The sequence below is a fragment of the Elephantulus edwardii genome, unplaced genomic scaffold (assembly GCF_000299155.1).
Source record: "Elephantulus edwardii isolate Elephantulus edwardi_28Jun2011 unplaced genomic scaffold, EleEdw1.0 scaffold00014, whole genome shotgun sequence".
NCBI classification, from domain to species: domain Eukaryota; kingdom Metazoa; phylum Chordata; class Mammalia; order Macroscelidea; family Macroscelididae; genus Elephantulus; species Elephantulus edwardii.
This window is the reverse complement of record NW_006399764.1, coordinates 11,868,559-11,890,196: the sequence shown is the minus strand read 5'-3', so window position 1 is coordinate 11,890,196 and position 21,638 is coordinate 11,868,559. Positions and strand designations below refer to the sequence as shown.

Below are 21,638 nucleotides of genomic sequence, written 5' to 3'. Positions count from 1 at the left end.
TGAGCTGATGACATGATAACTGTGCCCTCTACGTCTAATCTGTCCTGTACCTTCACTGTGAGTTGGCACTGACTCAGTACCACCCAACACCACTGTACAAGTAGCACCAAAATATGGCAGTTGATTCATTATCCAGAATGAAAACAATCATTTTCAGGAAAACACTCCTTTAAAAACGTGATGTAGTGTTAAAAAGAATACTCTGATATGTCGCTCAGAGAAAGGGTTAAAGCCCAGCTTCCTGGCCCTGAAGGAAATTTTAAAAGAACAAAAGACAGTGTCTACATTGCTAAGCTGTCTTCTAAGAAAGTCCAATTTCTCACAGAGCTCTGGATGCAAATACAGGTTCAAAGCTGAATTAGTGGGAGGTTAGAAGTGCTCAGCCTCCCTTTCCAAGTAAATGAGGTCCACATGGCTTCAAGAGGATTCAAACGATTAGTCCTAATGACTCACACCTCAGCATGTCTCGGCTTCCTGTGCTGTATTTTCACCCTGTGAGAAAGTGACTCAGGGACACAGGTTCTAGAACCAGCACTTTCTGATGTGGAAACCAGATGCCAGTGTTGGTACCCCAGGCCTCCTGAGTAAACCAGAGCCTCCGACTACTCTGTGAGCCAAAAGAGAGCAGCCAGCCAAATCTTCCGAGAGGGTGCATTTAACAGCAAGAGTCAGAAGAGAAGTCCTGGGATATGATCCTGTGCTAACTGAAAATCATGCTTCGGGTGTTCAAGTCTTCAAAACAGAAGCTGTGTGACTGTGTGAAATGCAATCTACAAGGTGAGCCGCTCTCCAGGTGGAGAATCACATTAGTCCTCAACAGTGCTATGTTTTACAATAGGAATTAATTAAGCAGTAAACCATGACAGGACATGCATCATGATATCATAATCACCAGCCTCAGCTGTATTACAAGGCAAAAGGCCAAAGACTGAGAGCTTTCAACTGGCCTGGGAATGCAATTAGGGTGAAATGCTCTGTGCTCTGGAGTGCCTTTATGCCAGGTTAAAAATTCACAGATACCACTCTCTCCCTCTAGAATACTAAAATAGTCCACTTGGATGGAGTTCTCGCTCTAGTAAGCCACCATCCCTTGCAAGTTTTTCAAAGGTCAAAATAAAGGACAATGTTAAAATACGAATGTCAATGACACCCCAAGGTAAGACCCTGCCCAATGGCCTTGCAGCCACTACTCATTTCCTAGACTTTCTCTGTCAAGATGTCCCAAGCCTGTCCAAACATCTGTTTCACCTTCCTATGGGATAAAACTCATTTGCCCCAGCTTGAACATCAATAGCTTTATTGGACAAGTGCTCCACAGTGGCTCAGAGCTGGCATGTGGAAAAGGGATATAAGACTGAGAAACAGATTTCCATTAACCTTGTTGAGTGGGAAGTAATAATTCTCAGTTTTACAGAAGAAAAGCGAAGGAAAACACTGGCAAAATGCTGTACTGTCTTAGGGTAAACCACTCAAAACCTGCTTCCCTTTGCCACACTTCCTTAAAAGGACATGCAGGCTGTGCAGCTTATCCTAGTGAAGAACCACAGATGCACAGTCTTTAGTCCAAATCTGGAACCTACTGGGTTGTTAGGTAGTGCCAAGTTGATTCTGAATCATGGCAGCTTCAAGTAACAGGACAGAATTGGCTCACAGAATTCTCTAGTCTAATCTTTGCAAGCGACTGAAAAGGTATGGAGACAAGAAACATCCCTGACCCACTCCTGTCCTGATTTTGAACCATGCAGTATTTCCTTTCTCTGTTCTGAGGACTCCTTCCTGGTCCAAGGATACGTTTCACATGAGCATAATCAAGTGTTCTGGGATTCCCATTCTCCTCAGGGTTAACCACAATAGGTCGATCTTGGAGAGGGTGAAGCCAAGTTTCTCCTTGGAGGATAAGATTTTGAAGCTCTGTCTCACCTAATTTGGACACATTGCCAGGAGGGAATCCATGTTTGGAGAAGGACATCATGGTTGGAAGGGTAGAGGGACAGCATAGGGGGAAGAAGACCCCAGATGAGATGGACTGACTCCGTGACTGGGGTAATGGGGGTAGATGCGTCGGAGTCAGGGAGACTGGCTCAGGACAGGGTAGGCTTCAGAGCTGTTGTCCATAGGGTCGCTATGAGTCACAGGTGACTTGATGGCACATAACAACAACAACAACAACAACAATCTTTGCAAGAGCAAATTGTCAGGTCTTCCTCTCCACTTCCCCCACCTCAATGCTACAGAGTCAGAATGAACTCGTGGCTAACCCTCCACTGAGTTTTCAAGGCTGTAAATCATATGGGAAATCTGCAGGACAGGGGTTGATGTGAACTGGATGGGAGGAGCAGCTTTTGCATCAGAAGTGCCACTCCGGACAGATAAGGCCATGAGAGCCTTCTTCCCACAGAGCTGCTGAAAACTCTCAGAGTTAAAAATCTAAACCCTCAGCAGCAGATGAATGGGGTAAACACAGTGTAGGATATATACACAATGAATAAGTATCAGAAGAAACAAACTCCTTATACATGCTAGAACAGGGATGGAATTTGAAGTAAAAGAGGGTTACTCTTAATATTTCACTTACATGAAATAGGACAAAAAATATAGTAACCAAAGTTTATCAATGGCTAGCAGGAAAAATGGACAGTCCCTATGAATGTAGATAGAATACTTTGGAAATGAGTAGGAATAATAGTTGCATGACTGCGGATTATGAATTTACTCAGAATCACTGAATTGAACACGCAGAAATAGAATTGGAGTTTTACATACTTTTATATGCTAAAAGTATACAGACAAAATGCCACAAACCCAAGCTTCTAACCAGGCTAATGACAAAAATTGGCAAGATTGAAATGTACAAAATATTTAGATGTGACCATCAGCTCCTATATGTTTAAAGCAAAACAAAAGCATAATGCACAGGTCCCATAGGTTATAAAACAGCTGCAAGCACTTGAGAGTAATAAAAAAAAATTAGTGCGAGAACTGAGAACACTGGCTTTCTCTTTGAGAGTTCAGTAAAAATTGTTTTCAACAACAGTTAATATTGATGCAAGAGAGGTATGTCTGATCACTGTATTAGAACTAAAAACTATCTTTAGCTTCATAAAACAGCATAAGGAACTAATAGAAGTTCCCCCACTACAAGTGGCTCCACAGTTTAGTTCCTAACAACAGTGTATGTTGTACAAGATAAGGGAAAAACGGGGGAAATGTCTTTTTTTTTAAAACAGTACTGGCAAAAAGTTACTAAATTTGATCAGGAATGCTTATAACACCTGACTAAAGGTCTTAACACTGTTACCTAATGAAATGAGAAGCCTGCCCCCAAAGGGTTTGACTATCTGACTACACCCTCCTTCTCTCAGTCTGAATTATATACAGCATCTACAGCTGAGGTGTCACCAGATCGCGTCATCTCCCCCTCCAGTGCCCATTTCTCATCAGCAGGGAGGGTGGGCATTCAACTACCATACAGATCCAAAGCAGACTCCCAGATGGGCTCTACAATGTGTACCCTCCTCAAACATATCTGCAGGTGGTAATTAACTTAGTTCTGACAGGATGGAGCTTACCCAGGCCTTAAAGTACTACCACACAGCCCCAGGGGAGAGCAGACCTCCAGGCCTCGGGAAGTGCTTCTCACCTGTTGCAGGATGTGTCTTTCTCTCAGTGTCATTAACCTTCTGTGAAGCTCCACCAGTTCATCCAGGTATGCCTGAAAAAGAAGAGCATTGCCCAACAGAACAAGCACTTTTAGAAGCAATTTGAAAATGAGTAAATAGATGCAGTAGCTTGATATTCCCCATTCTAGTCCAGAAACCATAGGCTTGGTGCCCAAAGACCTATCTTGGCCTGGCCTTCACCTTTATGATGTCAGCTTTATAAAGCAAACAATTCTTGTACTTATTTGCCTTCAACCAAAGTCAAATGAGTCCACTTTCCCTCTCCCCACAAGACCTCTACAGACACCAAGGGACTCATGCTAAACTGTGAGTTTAAAAAGCCTGCCAAAGACGTTCATTTCTTATTCTTCAATCTGCTTTGAATGAAAAAAAAAGTCCCAAGATTGGACATGGATAAAAAAATTGCATGGTCCCATCTCCACGACTTTAAAAAAAGTCTTTGCTGCTCACAAGTAATATTTGCCAATCAACAATGCTATCAGGTGACAGAAGATTGTCTTATGAAAAGCAGAGTTCACTATCCAAATTAGCATTTGGTTTGTCAAGTGTTCCTCTGAAGGACCAGAGGTGCCTCCCTCTTCCCAAAGGATTGGCCTTGCTGGTCCTTGTGGGCATGACTGGACCAGCCTCATAGAGGAGAAGGAATGGTTTGTGAAGACTGACCCTGCAAAGCATTCTAAGTCTTGCTTACATAACGTGATTTAATCCCAAACAGGCCCTGTAGTCAGATCTCAGGTGTGTGATGCACTTTGAAAGCATCATGCACTGGGCTCTTACTAACCTGAGAGTCCTCACCACCCTACACCTCCTTTACAACACTCTCAATTCCTAGTTCAACGTCTCTGATTAAATCATTGGCAATGCAGGCATCAGGGCCAATGTTAGTGAAAGGTGAAGAAGCCAAAGACGAAAGATTGAAATGAGACTCGAAAAACAAACCACAAAGCACTGGTATGAAGGGCTCATCACTTGGGCCATCTACCCATCGACAGTGGGCTGGGTTTCATTTTTGGTTGATCAGTCAACGGACCAAGGGAAACAAAATAATGACCCAGGGACATAGCAAAGCAGAAGACAATGTGTCAGAGCTACAGCACTAAACTCAACAGACTGGGAACGTACCTTGTCACACTCGCCATTCTTTATCTGCTTATCTGATTTGCTCTGCTTTATTGGACTTTTCACTTCAAGAATCTAGGAGATCAAAGGGAACACTGTGTTAAATTTGACTTTGAGCACTTCTTGGCTAGCCTGCCACATAAATAAAGGCACTTAGTGAAGGAAATGTTGTACAAACAAGCACTACTCCTCTACATATTTCCTTTCTTCTTCTCTCACCTTTTCTTGGAAAGGAAATTATTTAGATCACAAATGCTGAGTCAAAGCAATCAAACTTTATAAAAAAATGTGCATGATGAAGGAAATGGATCTAAGTGTCACAGAAAAAATTTTCTTTGTGACAATGCTTTCACACATATGTACAACAGCCGAGTTATACTAAAATTATAGGCACCTCCGGCAAGATTTTCCCCCCTTTCTCCATTCTGCTGTTTCAGCATGACTAGCTGTGCTTGGAATGGTGGGTATGATAAAACAAACATTCAAACGTCCTTTTTTAGTGCTGGCTTTCAGATTTGAAGTTATTTATCTCCTCTACATTAATGCAGCTTTGGAAACGGCCATCCGTTAACACGGGTGTGCTGGCCTCAGACTCTCCAGCTCAAACAAGGCTAAAGAGCTAAGACTATTCTCGGCCTTTTAAGAAATGATCCGTTTATCCATGACCAAACATCTAATGCCTCTGTTTTCATCTGCATGGGTCACAAATTATGAACAGTGAACTTTTAGGCAGTTCAGAATGTTGATGGAGAATGGTTTCTAATTGATAAAAAAAACCACCAAAACTAATTATTATTTAATAAATACAGGTGACTTAGTGGACAGATTCTTTTAAATTGAAGACTATGGGCAACTTCCATTCTCCATTTTGAGAGCAAGAAACTTCACCTGGGAGCTCCCTTAAGAGCTGCTTTAAGCTTTTTCTCTTTCCCTCTGGTCCCTTCTTTGAGTCCTTGGCCTTATGTCCAGTGTGGTGATCTAACATCTGGTGCTGAAAGACCTGGGAGAGGACTCAAGGAATGTTGTGCCCCCACACTTTTTCAGGGTTGAGTGTGGCACCCCTCACTCTCTCTCTTGAATCTATTAGCTTGTCTGGTATCAAGACATCAAATGGTAATGTAATGTCCTATTTATCTCCTCTTCTCCCATTCTATGTGTATGTCTGCTGACTGACTGAATGCTCTGAGGGCTTGTGAAGAGGCTCCATGGCTGATGCTACTCTGAAGCCATGAAGTTTGATTGAGTCCCAACCTGTGGTTTTGTGGTGTTGTCATATGGCTTAGTGGTGATTTGAAGGATCCTCTAGGGAACCCAATTGGGCCTGGGATTCATATGGACATGCCTATTGCCAAGACACACTTTTACCCCATCAGGGGCATGGCCAGAGGGATGCCTGCATGCACTGAGGGGACAGACCCTCTGTTATCTATTTCCATCCATTTTGTGTTTATGTCTGATGATCAGTAGTATTCACTTTCCCTGCACTCCTTATTCTTTTTGTCCACTGCTCTCTCTATTCTGGAAGAGTCCTTGATGGAAGTTATCCGACACCTCCCCTCATTGAGAACTCTCGCCCCTTTTCTTCTGATTTCTCCTCTCCCCTTCCCTGGAGGCTCCTAAAGCTAGACCCAAATGTTCACAAAACTTTCCAGGCATTTTAGCTTTCCAGGCATTTTGGCCTTCCAGGTATTTTGGACTCCCTTGGGATTCAGGTCTGTCTGTACTGGACTCTTGCCTGTGCATATCGAAAAATTGCAGGCATGCATCAAGAGCCTACCCAAGCACTGGGTGCTTCCTTCAGGCTATTGATCATGATAGGGGTCACCCACATCATCTTTAGCCTTTCCCAGAATCTGAGGCTTCTGGTTTTCAGAGAATGCTCTGAAATCTCAGCTGCCCTCACTCACGGACCTGAATACCATGGGTAATCAAATGTCTAAACCTCCAAGGGACAGTCCCTTGGGATGCCTCCTTTCAAATCTTTCAAATCTGAGCCTGGCTGAGGACCTCTGCCCCAAGAAACTGATTTTTTACTGTAACTGAGCAAGGCCACAATACCAGCTACATAATAACTTTCTATGGCCTAAGAATATAACTTTTTATTTCAATACCCTTCAAGATCTTGACAATTTCTGCCAACAGACTCAGAGATGGACAGAAACCCTATCCAAGCTTTCTTTTACTTTTGCTTCCATCTTTCTGCAATGCCTGCCAACCCGTGCAGGTTCTCTTAGCCCAAAACTCTTCACTGATTAAGTCTCCTGATACCAAATCATCCCCTTTCCTTATTTCCTCCTAGGACTCATCCTCAACCCCTCTGGGTGACTCTGCTTTTTCAGACCCTGTAGACTACCTCTCTCAGCCTTTCCCTCTCCACTACCCAGCCACCTTCCTTTACTGTCTCACTGAAGCCCTGACTCAGTATACCCACTGAGACCCTACCTCTGCAGCAGGGACCACTGTTATTTTATCACTCTATCAGCCCCTAATATAAAAAAGAAACTAAAAAAGGCTGAGGACAGCCCCCAAACACCCATTTGAAATCTAATAAACATGGCTTTAAAGTTTTCAATGCCATATTGGGAAGAGGCAGAGGCTGATAGGGAGACTCATGTCCGAAAGAAGGCAAATCTGCAGCCCCAAGCCCTGGTATCTGGCTCTCAGCCAGCAGCAATGAGGGGTCAGAAAACACCTCCTTGTTCAACAAGCCAGTTACCTCCTGGAGCATGCTCCATGTGTGGCAAAGAAGGCCATTAGACTAACCACTGCCTGAACCTTGCCATCCAACACAGCCTTGCTCTATCTGTGGGCCACTGGGCCACTGAAAGGTCAACTGCCCTTTGGCTCCTAGCCACGGTAGGGCAGCCCTTCTGCCAAACCCGGCCCCCATCCCAGCGGCGGACCTCTTAGACCTGGCCACTGAAGACTGAAGATGCTGAGCCTTGATGACCCCCATCACCCTTGTTGAGCCCAAGGTAACCCTTCATATAGCAGGTAAGCCAGTTTCCTTTCTGGTTGACACAAGGGCTACCTTCTCAGTGCTCCCTCCTTCTTGGGTCCTGTTTTCCCTTCCCAGATCTCAGTACTAGGGATTGGTGCTCTCCCTTCTAAGTCTTTTATCACTCAACCCATTCTCTTTACCCTCAACAAACAATTACTCACTCATTCTTTCTAATTATCCCTACAAGCTCAACTCTGTTGCTAGGAAGGGACTCCCTGTCTAAACTTGGAGCTGTTTTTCACTGGGAGCCAAGCAAACCTAGTTTGCCTGCCCAGCCTTTAGTTCTATCCCTTATAGTACTCCTTCCCTCTGAGCTCCTTTCTACACTACCTCTATCACCAGATGTTGTCAACCCCATTTTATGGGATCTTTCCACTCCATCTGTAGCCTTTCACCACCAATCTGTTCTTATTACTCTTCAAGACTTCTCCTCTTTTCTGCTAAACCCCAATTCCCTATCTCTACACAACACTGCAGAGGTTTAAAACCCATTTTTACTCGCCTCCTTTCCAATAAGCTTCTTATCCCCACAAACGCAGATCCTACCAGTTGAAAGAACTGAACTCCATCTACTCTTCCTTAAAAATCCTTGTATTTCTCTCTCTCAATCACTGCTCCTTAATCCAGCCATCCTAAGTGTTCTTTACTTCTCTTCCTATCTGACCAACCCATTCCTAATCCAGACCATATTCTGTTGATGGCAACTCTTGCATGACCTCTGAAGGTTACTGCCAGGCAGCCTATGATGTAGTTTCCTTAAACAGAGTGTGGAAAGCAACGACTTACTTCCTATTTCCTTAGCCTGTAACTGAGCAACACCTTATCATCCTTTCTAAGCCCCTTTGAGCTGATATATGGCTGACCATTCCTGCTCAACCATAAACCACCCAGGGAACCCCCTCTTTTAGCATCATACCTTCCTTATCCTTCCCTCCTTAGACAATTATTCCAGGAACAAGCAGACCATTGCATACCCAGACCCTTGCCTGAAAGTCTAGACCAGACAGCTGGAGTTACTTCAGGAGAGCCATCTTCATCAAATAGCATGCACCCAAACCCCTTCAACCATGTTAATACAGACCTCTCAGTCATACTGATTATCCTCACAGTGGTTAAGGTGATAGGTAATACCCATTGAACACCACCTTTCCCAGGTCAAACATGCTCCTCTCACTGAGCAGACCTCTGACACCTCTCAAATGGTGGGCCCCACTACTCTTTGTCTCACTCAGATACCAGTAGCTCTTCATATTGTTACTAATCACTCCCTACCTTTTTAAATTCTTACTTCACAGAACAAAAGAAATGACCAACTTAACCGTGAACCAGCTGCTACTACAACATCCATTCTCTCCCCTGGTGACTGATCCTTGGCCAACCCAATGCAGGCTCTGAGCCCCAGATCTTTGCCCCTGTTCAGCAAGAATAAAAATACATCACCCTCTTCTCACTAAAGAGGCTGGGATGTTAGGGCCAGAACAAGGTCAAAGGGGAGAATAAAGGATTCAAAGAATATGACATGTCAACAAAGGGAGTGAACAGCATCACCCACCTGGTTAAACTACAATGGAATGACCCTCCTTTCCCTCCCTGAAGACCCTAATATAAAAACCTTCCCAAAGACTTTCAAAGGGCAACTTCTTTGCTCTCCATTTTGAGACCAAGGAAGGTTGCAGGAGCTCCCTTAATAAAGCTTGTTTTGTTTTTATTTAAAAACAAACAAAAAACCCAAAAAACCGAAGACTTTGAGAAAAACTTTTTTTTAAAAAAAAAATAGCCCTTGGCTGAATAGGTAGTTTTTCTTTAATGAGGAGTGTTTGCAAATGTGTGTAATCATAAGAAGCAAAGTAATTTCTTTTCCCCCATTATAACCTCATTACCTAGAGAGTTCTTATAATCTAAGGCTAATATATAGGGCTTTCTTATTAAGAACCCTCACATTCCTACTGCTCTTCCCTTTACCCATACTCTGTCCCAGTCCATCTTAGTTCTGTCTCAAGGGCTACTCTATTCTACAACCTACGGAGGATTTGAAAAGTCGATCTACTTTTAATTTATAGTAAAAAGTGCAATGATTGCCTCAGAAATTCAAACTCAGACACAGACCTGTGATTAGCACTGCATGGCCTCAGAAAAATAAAATGAGATGGAAAAGATGGTATTCAGGTTCCCACTCAGCTGTAAAATTCTGTGCTACTGCTGTTGTATACTAGAGTTGGAACCAACTCACAGCTGACCCTCCAGTGGATTTTCAGCTGAGCAGCTGAACAGAGCACCTGATGGATCTGAACCATGCATGTGCCTTTGACTTGGCAGCACAAATCCTAAGCCACCAGAGCTCCCTAAAATGCTGCTGTTGTCATTTGGTGCCATCAAGTAAAGTTCAACTCAGAGATCCTAAGAACAACAAATCTGAACCCTGTCTTGTCCTGTGCCATCCTTATCATCTCAGAAAAACTTAAGCCCATTGCAGCAGCAATGGTATCAATCCATCTCATTGAGGGTCTTCCTCTCTTTCACTGACCCTCTACCTTTCCAAGTATGACAGGTACATACCCTGAATATGTGAAACCAAGTTTCACCATCCTAAACTCCAAGGAGCACTCTGGCTGCACTTTTTCCAAGATGCTTACTAACAAGTCTACATTCTGCTGAATTTACACTGATAAACAGGCAAAACTCATTAATCTAAAAGTGCTTTTATGCCTTGTTTTTTAACTTTTTGATAAGCACATGACCAATCTGATCAAGTTCATTTAGAATACTTTGGGGAAAATCAAGGAAATTACTCTGCATCAATTTTACTGTAGATTTTAATGTGCTCCACTGCAAAGGGAACCAAGCATTTGCCTGAACTCAGAGCTTCTTCCAGTCTTTTGCTGGCAATCAGACACCAGGGACAAGCTGGGCAGTGCTCACAGGCCTGGGCAGGAATAAGTAGGTCAGTAGGTGGCACTCCTCCCCAACTCAGACTCCTGGCTGGGCAGTACAGAACCAACCTCTGAGATTGCAGGCCAGTGAAAGAAAGCCCAGTGCCGCCTCCCTCCTACAGCCTTTGATTTTGTTCCCACCATATCCCACCTACCCCTGGGTCCCATTCCCCGATCTCACGCCACTGTACTGTCAAAGTGACCAAGGAGTCTATATTAGTGGAACCCTGCTAACTAGCTTTCTACCACCTTCCCTTTAGTGCTGAGAACAGAGTTTGGAGTCTGGGGGAGGCTTACGTCCCACCCTGGCGATGACCCCATGCATTCTGTAAACACTACAGCACAGAAGGCCAAAATACATTGAAATCCTAGTTTCTTTCTTCTGAGCTGCAGTGGCAGGAACAAAAGCGCCCGGTGTCAGTGATCCGCCTCGAGTTACAGAGTGGCTGCCCAGAGAGGGCTCAGTTAATCTTCCTTCTTTGATCTCTTCTAGCTCCAAAATAAACAGCTTTGTCAAAATCTCATTCTGAGAGAGCTAAGCCATGCTGAAGACAATTGTTTTATTTATGATCAGTTCTTATCTTTAAGCAAACGACACCAGAATAGAAAAGTACAGCACCTTGTCTTCCACAGGCTTATTTCAAACCAGTCTAACTGGATACTTTCATTTCATTCAACACCCCTTAGAGGCTGAGAGGTGATTTATGATATGCTGAATATTAACACAGGACTAGTGGATCACTTTCTTCCTTCAAGGATTTCCCCCAACCCCCACACTTTTGGCTCTAAAGGATCTGGCACTTTTCTTTTGCTTTGAAATTCCCCTATGGGAGTTCTGGAGTGGAAGGACCAACTTGGTTTAATGGGTCAAAATTAGTAATCCTTATTAAACTGTATTATGGGAGACAGAAATTCCAACTGCATAAATGCACCGTTTAGAATATGCCAAATCTCTTCCAAGCCATTGTGGCCAGTAGTACTGGACAGAAATATCCCTTAGGGTTTTCAAGGCTGTTGGTCGGTACCAAGGCAGACTGTTACATTCAAAGAGTAGCTGGTGGATTCAAGCCACCCACCTTTCCACGAAACATTTAACCCCAATGCCACCAAGCACGTCTTTTATAATATGCCAGTCTCTAAAAACAGAAGAAATTATTAGTGGCACATCTGTGCTGAGAATCTGAGAATCAAAGTTTCAAGATGATATTTTTCTGCATCCCTTTGTGAGAAGTGACAACTCAATTACTCAACAGATGGAATCTCTACTGATAGACCTTTCATGTCAATGATCATGAGTAGATCTGAACAATTCTCAGGTTAATTACTTGCTTTGTTCACTCTCTGTTCACTTTTTCTTCAGTAGTTAGGAAATGTTTGATTCAATTAGCACTTTCCTTCTTTCTTAGTCTTTGAAAGGTTTGAGAAAAGACAACAAACAACTCAGTGTTGTCTGGTACTTTCCAGAAACTTTCAGAGCATTCTTGCTGTGCAGACAAAATAGCCATGGGGTACATGGAAGAAGGAAATGGAATCTTCTCATTTTGGAGTGAAGCCTTCCCAGTATTATGTTTTCAATTATTATATTTGAAGCAAAATCTTAGATTATCACTCAGACATTCAAACATAAGACTAAAGATACAATCTAAGGTAACATTTAATATGTTATTAGACCCTTTTATTATCTTCTTCCATGTGATAATAGAGCATGAAGAAATAATAGTAATAGCAACCATACTTTTTTAAGTTGCAAAATGTCAATTTATAGGGATAGCAGCACATCTGACTCAACATATATTAATTCGGGCAGGTTAAGAAATGAGTCCTAAACCAAGTTTTAAACCTTTTCTTGCTGCCCCCGCTCCACGGATTTATGGATACTGCTATGCAAGATCCATCTCCAACCCTCCACTAATTTACTGTGAGAGCATATGGGTTCTCTTATGCTATAGGTGCATGGAGAAAGTGGCATATAACTGAGTATTACTGACAGATTGATGATTCACATGTGTGAAGCTACATTTGACAAATAAACATATGCCACGGAACTATAGGGATGCAATTTAATCAGATCAAGTAATTTTTACCTTCTCCATGTGGATACTAGGTTTGTTTGGGGTTTTTTTGTTTGTTTGTTTTTGGTTTGGTTGTTTGGTTTTTTTTTCTTTTCTCCAGTTAAAGAGGTTAAAAAATATCTAACAAACAAATCTTTCTCCAAAGCAGGGTCAGTTTGATATTGCCCATCTAGAAAGTGTTCAGGGGTGGCTACTAGGTTTGAACAACAGGATAAAGGCTTGTCGGAGAGACATTTACTCATCAAGTGCAGTGTTAACACTGAAAGAGCTGAATGAGGGGCACTAAAGCATACACTAGCCCATTGGTTTGAAAACAGTTAATGCACTTGCTGGCTAACTGAAAGGGTGGAGGTTCAAGTTCAACAAGAAGTAACATGGAAGAAAGCCCTAGAAACTTACTTCTGAAAAATCTGTCACTAAAAATCATACAGCAAGCCAAGTTCTACCCTAACACACATGGGGCTGCACTGAGTTGGAATGATCTTGTTGGAAACGGGCTAAGCATATCCTGTTACCCTTACTCCTGTCCCTGTCAGTGCTAGACACAGGAGTTACTTAGTTCGAATACACCAACCACTGACAGCAGAAATTGAGCCTAAGCAAATTCAAATTGAATAAAAAGACATTCAAAAGGCCCATATTCTATCTTTTCAGCTCATATGCTTAACCACAAATTCAGAAACAAAACTCAGTTATCTTACTAGCCAGTTCACTGGACTTCTCATCTCACTGGCCATGATTCTTACAATCTTCTTCTTTGTATTGTTTGCTGAAATGCATGACTTGTGGTGGGCAACTATGCCCGAGGGGAAAGATGGCTGGGCAAAAGGCATGGCTGGCACTGAACATGGTGAGAGATTCGCACTCTCATAGGCACCTGGGGCAAAAAATCAGGAATCAACTGAGTGAACACCCAACCTGCAATAGATGATGGGTCCACCTTGGTTATTATTTATAGACAGAACACAGAGAAACTGCAGCTGAGCAGTAAGTGGCAAAGACCATGCAGAGCACCCTTGGTAAACAATGAAGGGTAAAAAGCCAAAGTTAAACTGGATAAATGAGGAATTTTAAGTTTGCGAGATCTTTGCTTCTGCTTTACCCTAAATACAAAAGGAAAGTCTTCAGTTATAAAATAACATTTTCCCAAGTCAAAGAATGATATCAAATACAATACCAAGATCATTTAAACCTGAAGGATGTTTGTGAAACAGATTTTTTTTTTTTAGAAAAACATAGCTCTCTAATTTTCAAGTTAATGTACAGTAACTTGAGTTAAGCAGCTATTGTAGTGGTCACAGGGAATGAGCCTAAACAAAAAGAAAAGAACTCAATTGTAATGAGATTATAAAGGCAATGCACAGTATTGTTTCTACAATATTCATGAGACTTGAAAAGAATTAATTTTGTTAAGTATTTTAGTAATTGGTCTAACAAAAGCTCTTAATCACAGCTTCCAAAGGACTCCTATGTTTTACCCAAATAATTTCATTCTCAATTAACTTTCAAATTAGAAAGCTTCCTGTTTACTCAATATATGACCTACACTGTTGTTATTATTGTTATGTGGCATCAAGTGGGAATGGACTCATGGCTGACCCTCCAGAAGGCTTCCAGAGGCTGTAAATCCCAAAGGCGGACTGCCCATCTTTCTCCCTCAAAGCAGCTGGTGGATTCAAACCACTTTCCTTTGGGTTGACAGCACAACTTCTTACCAACTAGGCCACAGAGTTCCCTGTAACTCCATAAGTAGAACCATAATTTTCTTTACACTTTAAAAGCTGTTCATTACAATTCTCCTTTTCCTGAAGCAAAACATCTATTATAGTAAACATGCAGCATCAACTTTTTGAGCACCAACTTGGTACCAGCACTGTCTTATGACCTTTATATATATATGTGTGTGTGTATATATATAATTTCTCATCTTCTGGAACCTGCACGTTAAGGATTAATAGCTCCACTAAGGGGTGAAGAAATGAGGAAGTTAACATATTTCCCATCAGTACACCATGAGCCGTAAAGAAAAGGATCAGGCTTTGCTAGTTCTAAAGCCACATTCCTTTTATTTTGTCAACTACTTACCACTGCAGAGGAAAAACACAGAGAATCACTGAGCAACACTTTGTCATCATTCTTTCCTGCATTTACTTAATTAATGCATCCAACAGGACATACTCATGGTCTCATGATAACAGAAGCTCTTCTACCTTAGCTCTGTGTTTATGCCAACATTACGGCTTCCTGACTCTTTGGCAACAACAGGGACTTTGTTTACAATGAATATGTAGAATTTCACGCACTCGTGTGGGATATCTCATTTTTCCAGGGTTCTTACCTGGTTGCTGTTGGTTTTTAATAAGGGCGGCGGAGGTTCGTGATGGAGAGGTGAAGAGGCAGAGCTGCTCTCACTGTCGCTGCCATCACTTAAGCTAACTCTGGGAAGAGAAACCAGTGAGAGAGAGAGAATCAGATGCATCAATCAAACAGATGCTCTTTGGAAATCCATGTGTTCGGAGCAGAGAACTAGAAATCTAAACCCTAACCTCCAAAAGGCTCATTTCAAACAACAGTCAACATGTACTGAGTGGCTGCAACTGTGTTAAGAACTTTGTCTAGTAGATCTCACTTAATAAAGCCATTTAACAGACTAGAAACTAAGATTTAGAATAATAGAGTGACAGAGGTAAAAAGTAGGAGATCTAGAATCCAAAGCCAAGCAATCTGAACCTAAAAGGTGCTCAACTATTAGGCTGGTTTCATGTATTCATTTCTCGTCCTGTTGAGGCTTTACCCACCTCCTCTCAGCAAATATGCCACCCCTGCCTGCAGAAGACTAATATAATCAGAGCACTGGTGGGTTCCAACCTTGCACTCCTCTTTCCCTCTGTCATTCTGCTAGAGATTAAAAATAAATAAATAAAAATTTACCAATATAACTGAACTGCACACTATACGGAAGTGGAAGTAACTGCAAAGAAGAATGTGGACGGCCACTCTGCATCGCTGACAGAGCAGGTGACAATGGAGGAATCAGATGTGTGAAACCCAGCATGCCAAAGTCACTACCAATTATTCCCACTGTCCTCATGTCAGAGAACTTACACAACTCCTAACATAGCGCACAATGGAATCAGGCGGCGGCAACTCAAAAAAATGGAGTTTGTGAAAACAGCTTTGAACAATCAAAATGAAATCCTCGACATGTAAAGACAATAAAAATACTGCCTCTTCCTCTACTTTTACCCTCAGACTCAAATGGTGTTTCCTTTTAGCGAGAGTAGGAAGTATTTCTTTATTCTTCTTGGCCAACGTCTGCCCTCCTCCTGAAATTCCTGTCAGTGTTTGTCTCTATCTCACTGGTGATAGATATAGTAATCTAATAAAATATTCTTCTCAGTAACAGAAAATGCTTTCGAAATCAGGACAGTTTTTCTTCCTCTCTGAATAGGCAATCACATTCCAGTTCCATAATATATTCAGATACACCCGATACAAGATACAAAATGCAAAGGGTACACTGGGACATCTTTTCAGCAAAAACTGAGGGAACTTGTTTTTCTTAACGAAATTACACTAATGAAGAGTTCAGCGGAAGCGCTGCTTTAAAATGCTTCTTGACTGAAGTGGAAGGCTGAGTATTTAAACTGATTAAACAGTTGAGACTTCACAAGTGCATTGGAGATCAAACGTTATGCTGGCGCTGCTGTGCTAACAGCACACGTCAGGCTGGGGAAGTGAAGGTTGACTCCGGCAATCCATCAGACAGCTCACAACAGGCCTCATCTGAACCCCACTGACTGAAGGGAAGGGGCTGGGAGGAGGTGGGCTACTGCTAATCACAGAACACCCAGATCTACATTACTGCAATGTGGGGATTGGTCTAAACAGGTCATGCATTTTTCATCAGCTAAATCTGAAAACAGCCAGTGGACAGAATTTTGGCTGCTAACATAAGCCCCCAAATGCTCAAGGTTCAGCCTACTTTTAGGCCTTTCTGCCCCACCAGCTTCCTTCCTGTCAGATTAAAGGCTTCCAGAGGACACGTTATAATATAAGGCCAAAGCCATAAATCTTCTTTTCTCCTCTCTAAAAGAAATACATGGGCATGAATTTGGAAGAAAGGTGCTATCTGTGGTCAGAAAGAACAGAGAGACATCTGATAAAGACACAGAATTTCTCTGTAGGAATTTCTAAAAGGAGCCTGTGCAGAGTTAAGAGGAAAACTTTCAACGAGACGGACTACCCAGTGACTGCAGTACTGAGGCGGAGCGTGGCAGAAATCCTGAGGCTGGTGTGGGACTGGACATGGTTCTGACCTATCATTCATAAGGTCTATGGACTGTAACCAGCTCACGGCACCTAACAAACAGATAACTCAGACATGGATAATGGTGAGACATTTTAGGCCCTGGATTAAAAAATGTGTTTGGGTTTAAGTTCAAGTACAATGGTATCATTTTTCCTGTTCAAAACACATGAAAATGAGCAGGCCTATTTGTTTTCCTTGTGATAAAGAAATAAAGTCCTCAAGGCAATTTCAAGTTGATTATTAATTATAAGTGACATGAATTACCATTTTATAATGTGGAATAATGCCTTACAGCATTAAAGCTACTTAAGGAATCCAATTGTCAGCACAGTTAAAAGGGATTTCTTTGCTAGAAAACACGCCTAGGTGATCCTCATTTTAATTAGGTCACACATAATTCACTGGAGCCAATTATGTATTTCAAACTACAAACAGCAAACACGTTTCTTCAGCTTCTAAGAGTACCTCCAGCAACGGACCCACACAAACTACAAATAAAAACAGACCTTCATTTCAGCAGTCAGGCCACCTGGCATGTTCTCTTAAGAACAAGGGCTTCTAATATGGCTTCTTCCTGTAAAATTCCCTTATAAATTCTGCCCTTCCTGAGAAAATGAATGATGGAGACATAGTGATGGATATAAACATGCTTCAGTTGAATTTGGCCATATTAAGTGACACTGTTTTCAGTATTTTAGGTCTTCATTGTGACTTTGAGTAATCACTGCCAGTCAAATCAAATCTGACTCCTTGCAGCCCTAAAGTACAGAGCACAACTATCCCACACGACCTCCACGGCTTGACGTCTTTAGCAGCGCGCGCCACCCAGTCTCCTTCAGGATCCACACCCTCAAAAGCTGACGGAGGGAGGGTCACTGGGAGCTGGAACTGACCTGGCAGCAGAGAGACATCTTTAAGAGGACAGATCGCTCCAGCTTCCTTCCTTGGAGCAGCTGGTGGTTTTGAACCACCCACTTAGAGGGTAGCAGTCCAGCACTGTAACAAAAGCTTCTTCTTATGCTAGGACGAAAATCAAATCCAAACAAAACGTCCGCCGCTGCTGCCTCGGTTCTGGCTCATACTGACCCACCATAGGGTCCGCAATGCCTTTACTGATGCTGTCTATGCATCTTTCTCCATGAAAGTAGATTTGAACCACCGGCTTTTAAGTTAGCAACAGAATAATAGCACACCATGTTACCAGTGTTCCTTGATTACACTAATAAGATCTAGTTGTTGTTGCTATGTGTTGTTTGCGACTCATAGCGACCCTATGCACAACAGCCCTAAACCCTGCTCTATCCTGTGCCAATCGCACTGCAATAAGATCTAGGGGAACAGAAAACTCAATTCTGTGACCGGGAACCTCTTCCAAGGGCACTCACCTGCGACTTCGACTTCCTCCTCTATTAACAGGTCTGTCCATTTCAGAGTCATTGTCATTATCCTCCGCCTCGTCAGATTCCTCCTCATTGTCATCAGAATGTAGATCTTTCATTATAGACCTCAAAGGACCTGAGCAAGGACAGTGAACCACAGGCAGATACATACCAGTTCCGGCGAAATGCCTACCAGCAACCTTGCCCCTGAACATAGGCTAATAATAATCACGATCACATATGTTGTTGTTGTTATGTATGTACTACTGAGCTGGAACTAACTGAAAGCTGCCCCTCTGGTGAGTTTTCAGGGGTGGTATAATCACACAGGAGAAAACTGCTCATCTTCTTCCCACAGAGCAACTGGCAGATTTGAAGAGTGTGCCTTTGGGTTGGCAGGGCAGTTTTTTGCCACTAAGTCCCAGTTTATACATTTTCTAAACAAATGTGGTCATGTTTCTGGAATGTAATTTCTCTCAAAATGCTGTTTTACTGAGAGATGCTTCAAAATGTTTATTAAAGAATCTCTACTTGCTAGGATTTTTTTCCCTTTGTATTTTTCTTACATAGCCAAAATGATACTAATAAACAGAAAAACCTATTAGTAAATTGAATGTTTTGATAAACATGTTTAATCCACATATTGAGAAGTTGAGACTAATAAATCATTGTGGTTGCAACTTGCCCTTGGCAATACAGTCTTTGTGTGGTAGTTTTTGATCTATTAAGGTTTAGCGGTTCCTTTTATTTCAAGGTCAATTTCAGGTCAAGCAAGCATTTCAGTCAAGTTCAGATTATAAAGCATTTCAATTCCACGGTGTAATGTCCTATCTCTGATCTTCATATTGATCTTGGGCCCAAGGTCTCCTTGCGACAGTTTTATACAGCCAATTTCCATTTTTACTTTTAAGAAATTCCTGACAAAATGCCAGCATGAATTTACATAGATAAGACCCATGTAATAAATCAGGTGCCCAGAAAATTCAAGAGAGAATCCAATATTGGAGGGGAGCAGAAAATCAAAGCCATTACTAATTTGTGCATGTGCATGTGAGCATGTGTGTGCATGCACGCACGTGTGTACAGAATTGAAAAGAGAAAAATCTCAGGAACCTTATTTTCATTTACCTGATATAAATGTAAGGGAAACAAAATGAACATTTTGCAATTTAGCCGAAGAGACTAAAGACAATCAAGAAAGAGGCCTCTTCAGTGTAGATGAGGCAGTCTTCACGCTCTTGTAGAGGATAAGAGTATGAGTTTATCCCCAGCTAATTTTAAAAAAACTTTACCCCCCCCCCAAAAAAAAAACCCTCAAATTCTGCAAGACTTAAATTTCTCTGTCTCTGTAGTGGGATTGTATCTTTGGATTGCATCAGAGGAGTAAGACCTTGGAATAGCCATGTGAACACTTCCTTTATTTCACACTGTCTTTCCTGGAAGATTAACTCTAACCCAACACAAAGACAACAGTCCTTTCAAAAGATCCAAGACCATCAGAAATTCAATATGGTTCATGACCATTACTATGATGAGATGGTTAGTATGATGCTTAAAAACAAGCTATTCTTGCTAGGAATTCATCTTTTGCGTTAAAAACAAACAAATAAAGCCACATAGCACTGCCATTTGAAGACTTTCCCACCAAAAAAAGTGGAAACAATAATACTTGCTGTAGGTTCAATTTCTCCATTCTAAGTTCACATGGCACTTGCTTATGAATATAAGAAAAAGCTTTTTAAAACCCACTAAATTCATACTTGTTAAAGGAAAAGGTCTATTAATTTGTAGGGGGGGAAATGAAATGCAGGTTTCCGGATGGGAGAGTGAAAATCTTCCCAAGTCTGAGCCAAGTGCAGTTCTTGCTACTGTGTTTCCTTTGGGAACTTTCTGCAACTGCCTGTGCCTAGAATCCTTTTGTAAAACGGCATCTGATGGCAGAGACTGGCCTCATACATGAGAACAATTCTCAAGTACATTCCTGGGGAAATAAACACAACTGCATAAAGGCCAAGTTATCACTCAAATAATAAAGCCATAGAAGATGGGTTATTAATGAACTCATTAAGACGTCTTATGAGAACAGTGTCCCCATAGTTTGCCTAGGAGCCCTTGGTACCTTGCTGCCTGGTCTGAGACGGTGTGAAGCTGGAGCTGGAGCTGGAACTGGAACTGGCAGGACTGGGCTGTTCAGACTTTAAAGAAGAACAGAAAGGTATTGTTAACAAATTTATAGGACGTTACACATTTAAAAGTGGAAACAAGAAAATGCTGCACGTTTCATTACATCAAAAGTTACTAACAGGAGGAAGTCATGATGGCTTTTATTTTCTGCCCACTTTATTTTTATGAGATTCAGAAACAGGTATATAGATTCAAGGATTAAGAGATAAATTATAAACCCAAGGATTGGAGATAAACACCTTCATATTACATGCAGGAATGAACTGGCTTTGATTTCCCGCCTGTGTTTACAGCTATGCAGTCCTCCTTCTGAATGATACCTTGATTACCCTTTTCTGCAATGTCTGATTGACTCAACTGGTTAAAACACAGTAGTAATGAGGCCGAGGTCATTAGTTCAGTCGCATTATGAGCCAGTTAATTTTACTCTGGTCCAAAGCCATGACCCAACTCTAACCCTTTTCACCCACGGTGCACAAACGCAGGCTAATGTTCATAGGAGTGCTGGCCAAGCTCCACAAAGGAGTTAGGGGAAAACGTTGGGACTGTGAAAAACAACAACGATGAACCTATCAATTCTACAGCCTATTAATGATGGTAAGGAAAGGGGTTTACACTCACCTACACTAACCATGAATACTCCTTAGCACTTAAAATAGGTTCTATATCCTCCTTGACCCACTCAACTCACAACTCTCTTCCCCTTCTCCAAGCCCACTGACAATGCACTGTGTGGATCACCTATTTGCTTATCAGAAGATTCTGAAGCCTTAAGCTGTTCTCAAGTGTGCATTTTCTTTTTCTCTCCAGATAAGACAACAACCTGGCAGCTCTTGAGAAGCCAGGAACCTGTCCTGTACTTCTCTTTATCTCCTGGTACTTAGCATAATACAGTGCATGCAGCAGGTACTCATTATCTGGGACTGAAGGCAGCAAACCAGACTGTTCTACTGTTTGCTAC

At 42.0% G+C, this 21,638-nt stretch overlaps 1 protein-coding gene across 2 annotated transcripts in view; it reads right to left on the bottom strand.

Annotated features, from left to right (window-relative positions):
• The window catches only part of MLLT3 (myeloid/lymphoid or mixed-lineage leukemia (trithorax homolog, Drosophila); translocated to, 3), a 344,501-nt gene that overhangs the window by 6,766 nt on the left and 316,097 nt on the right, over nt 1-21,638 (bottom strand). For both annotated transcript variants that reach the window (XM_006881274.1, XM_006881275.1), the window contains exons 6-10: nt 20,613-20,688; nt 18,500-18,629; nt 15,141-15,240; nt 4,803-4,874; nt 3,641-3,712 (exon numbers count right to left, since the gene is read on the bottom strand). In XM_006881274.1, the coding sequence (XP_006881336.1) occupies nt 3,641-3,712; nt 4,803-4,874; nt 15,141-15,240; nt 18,500-18,629; nt 20,613-20,688 (450 nt within the window). The remainder of the gene's footprint in view (nt 1-3,640; nt 3,713-4,802; nt 4,875-15,140; nt 15,241-18,499; nt 18,630-20,612; nt 20,689-21,638) is intronic.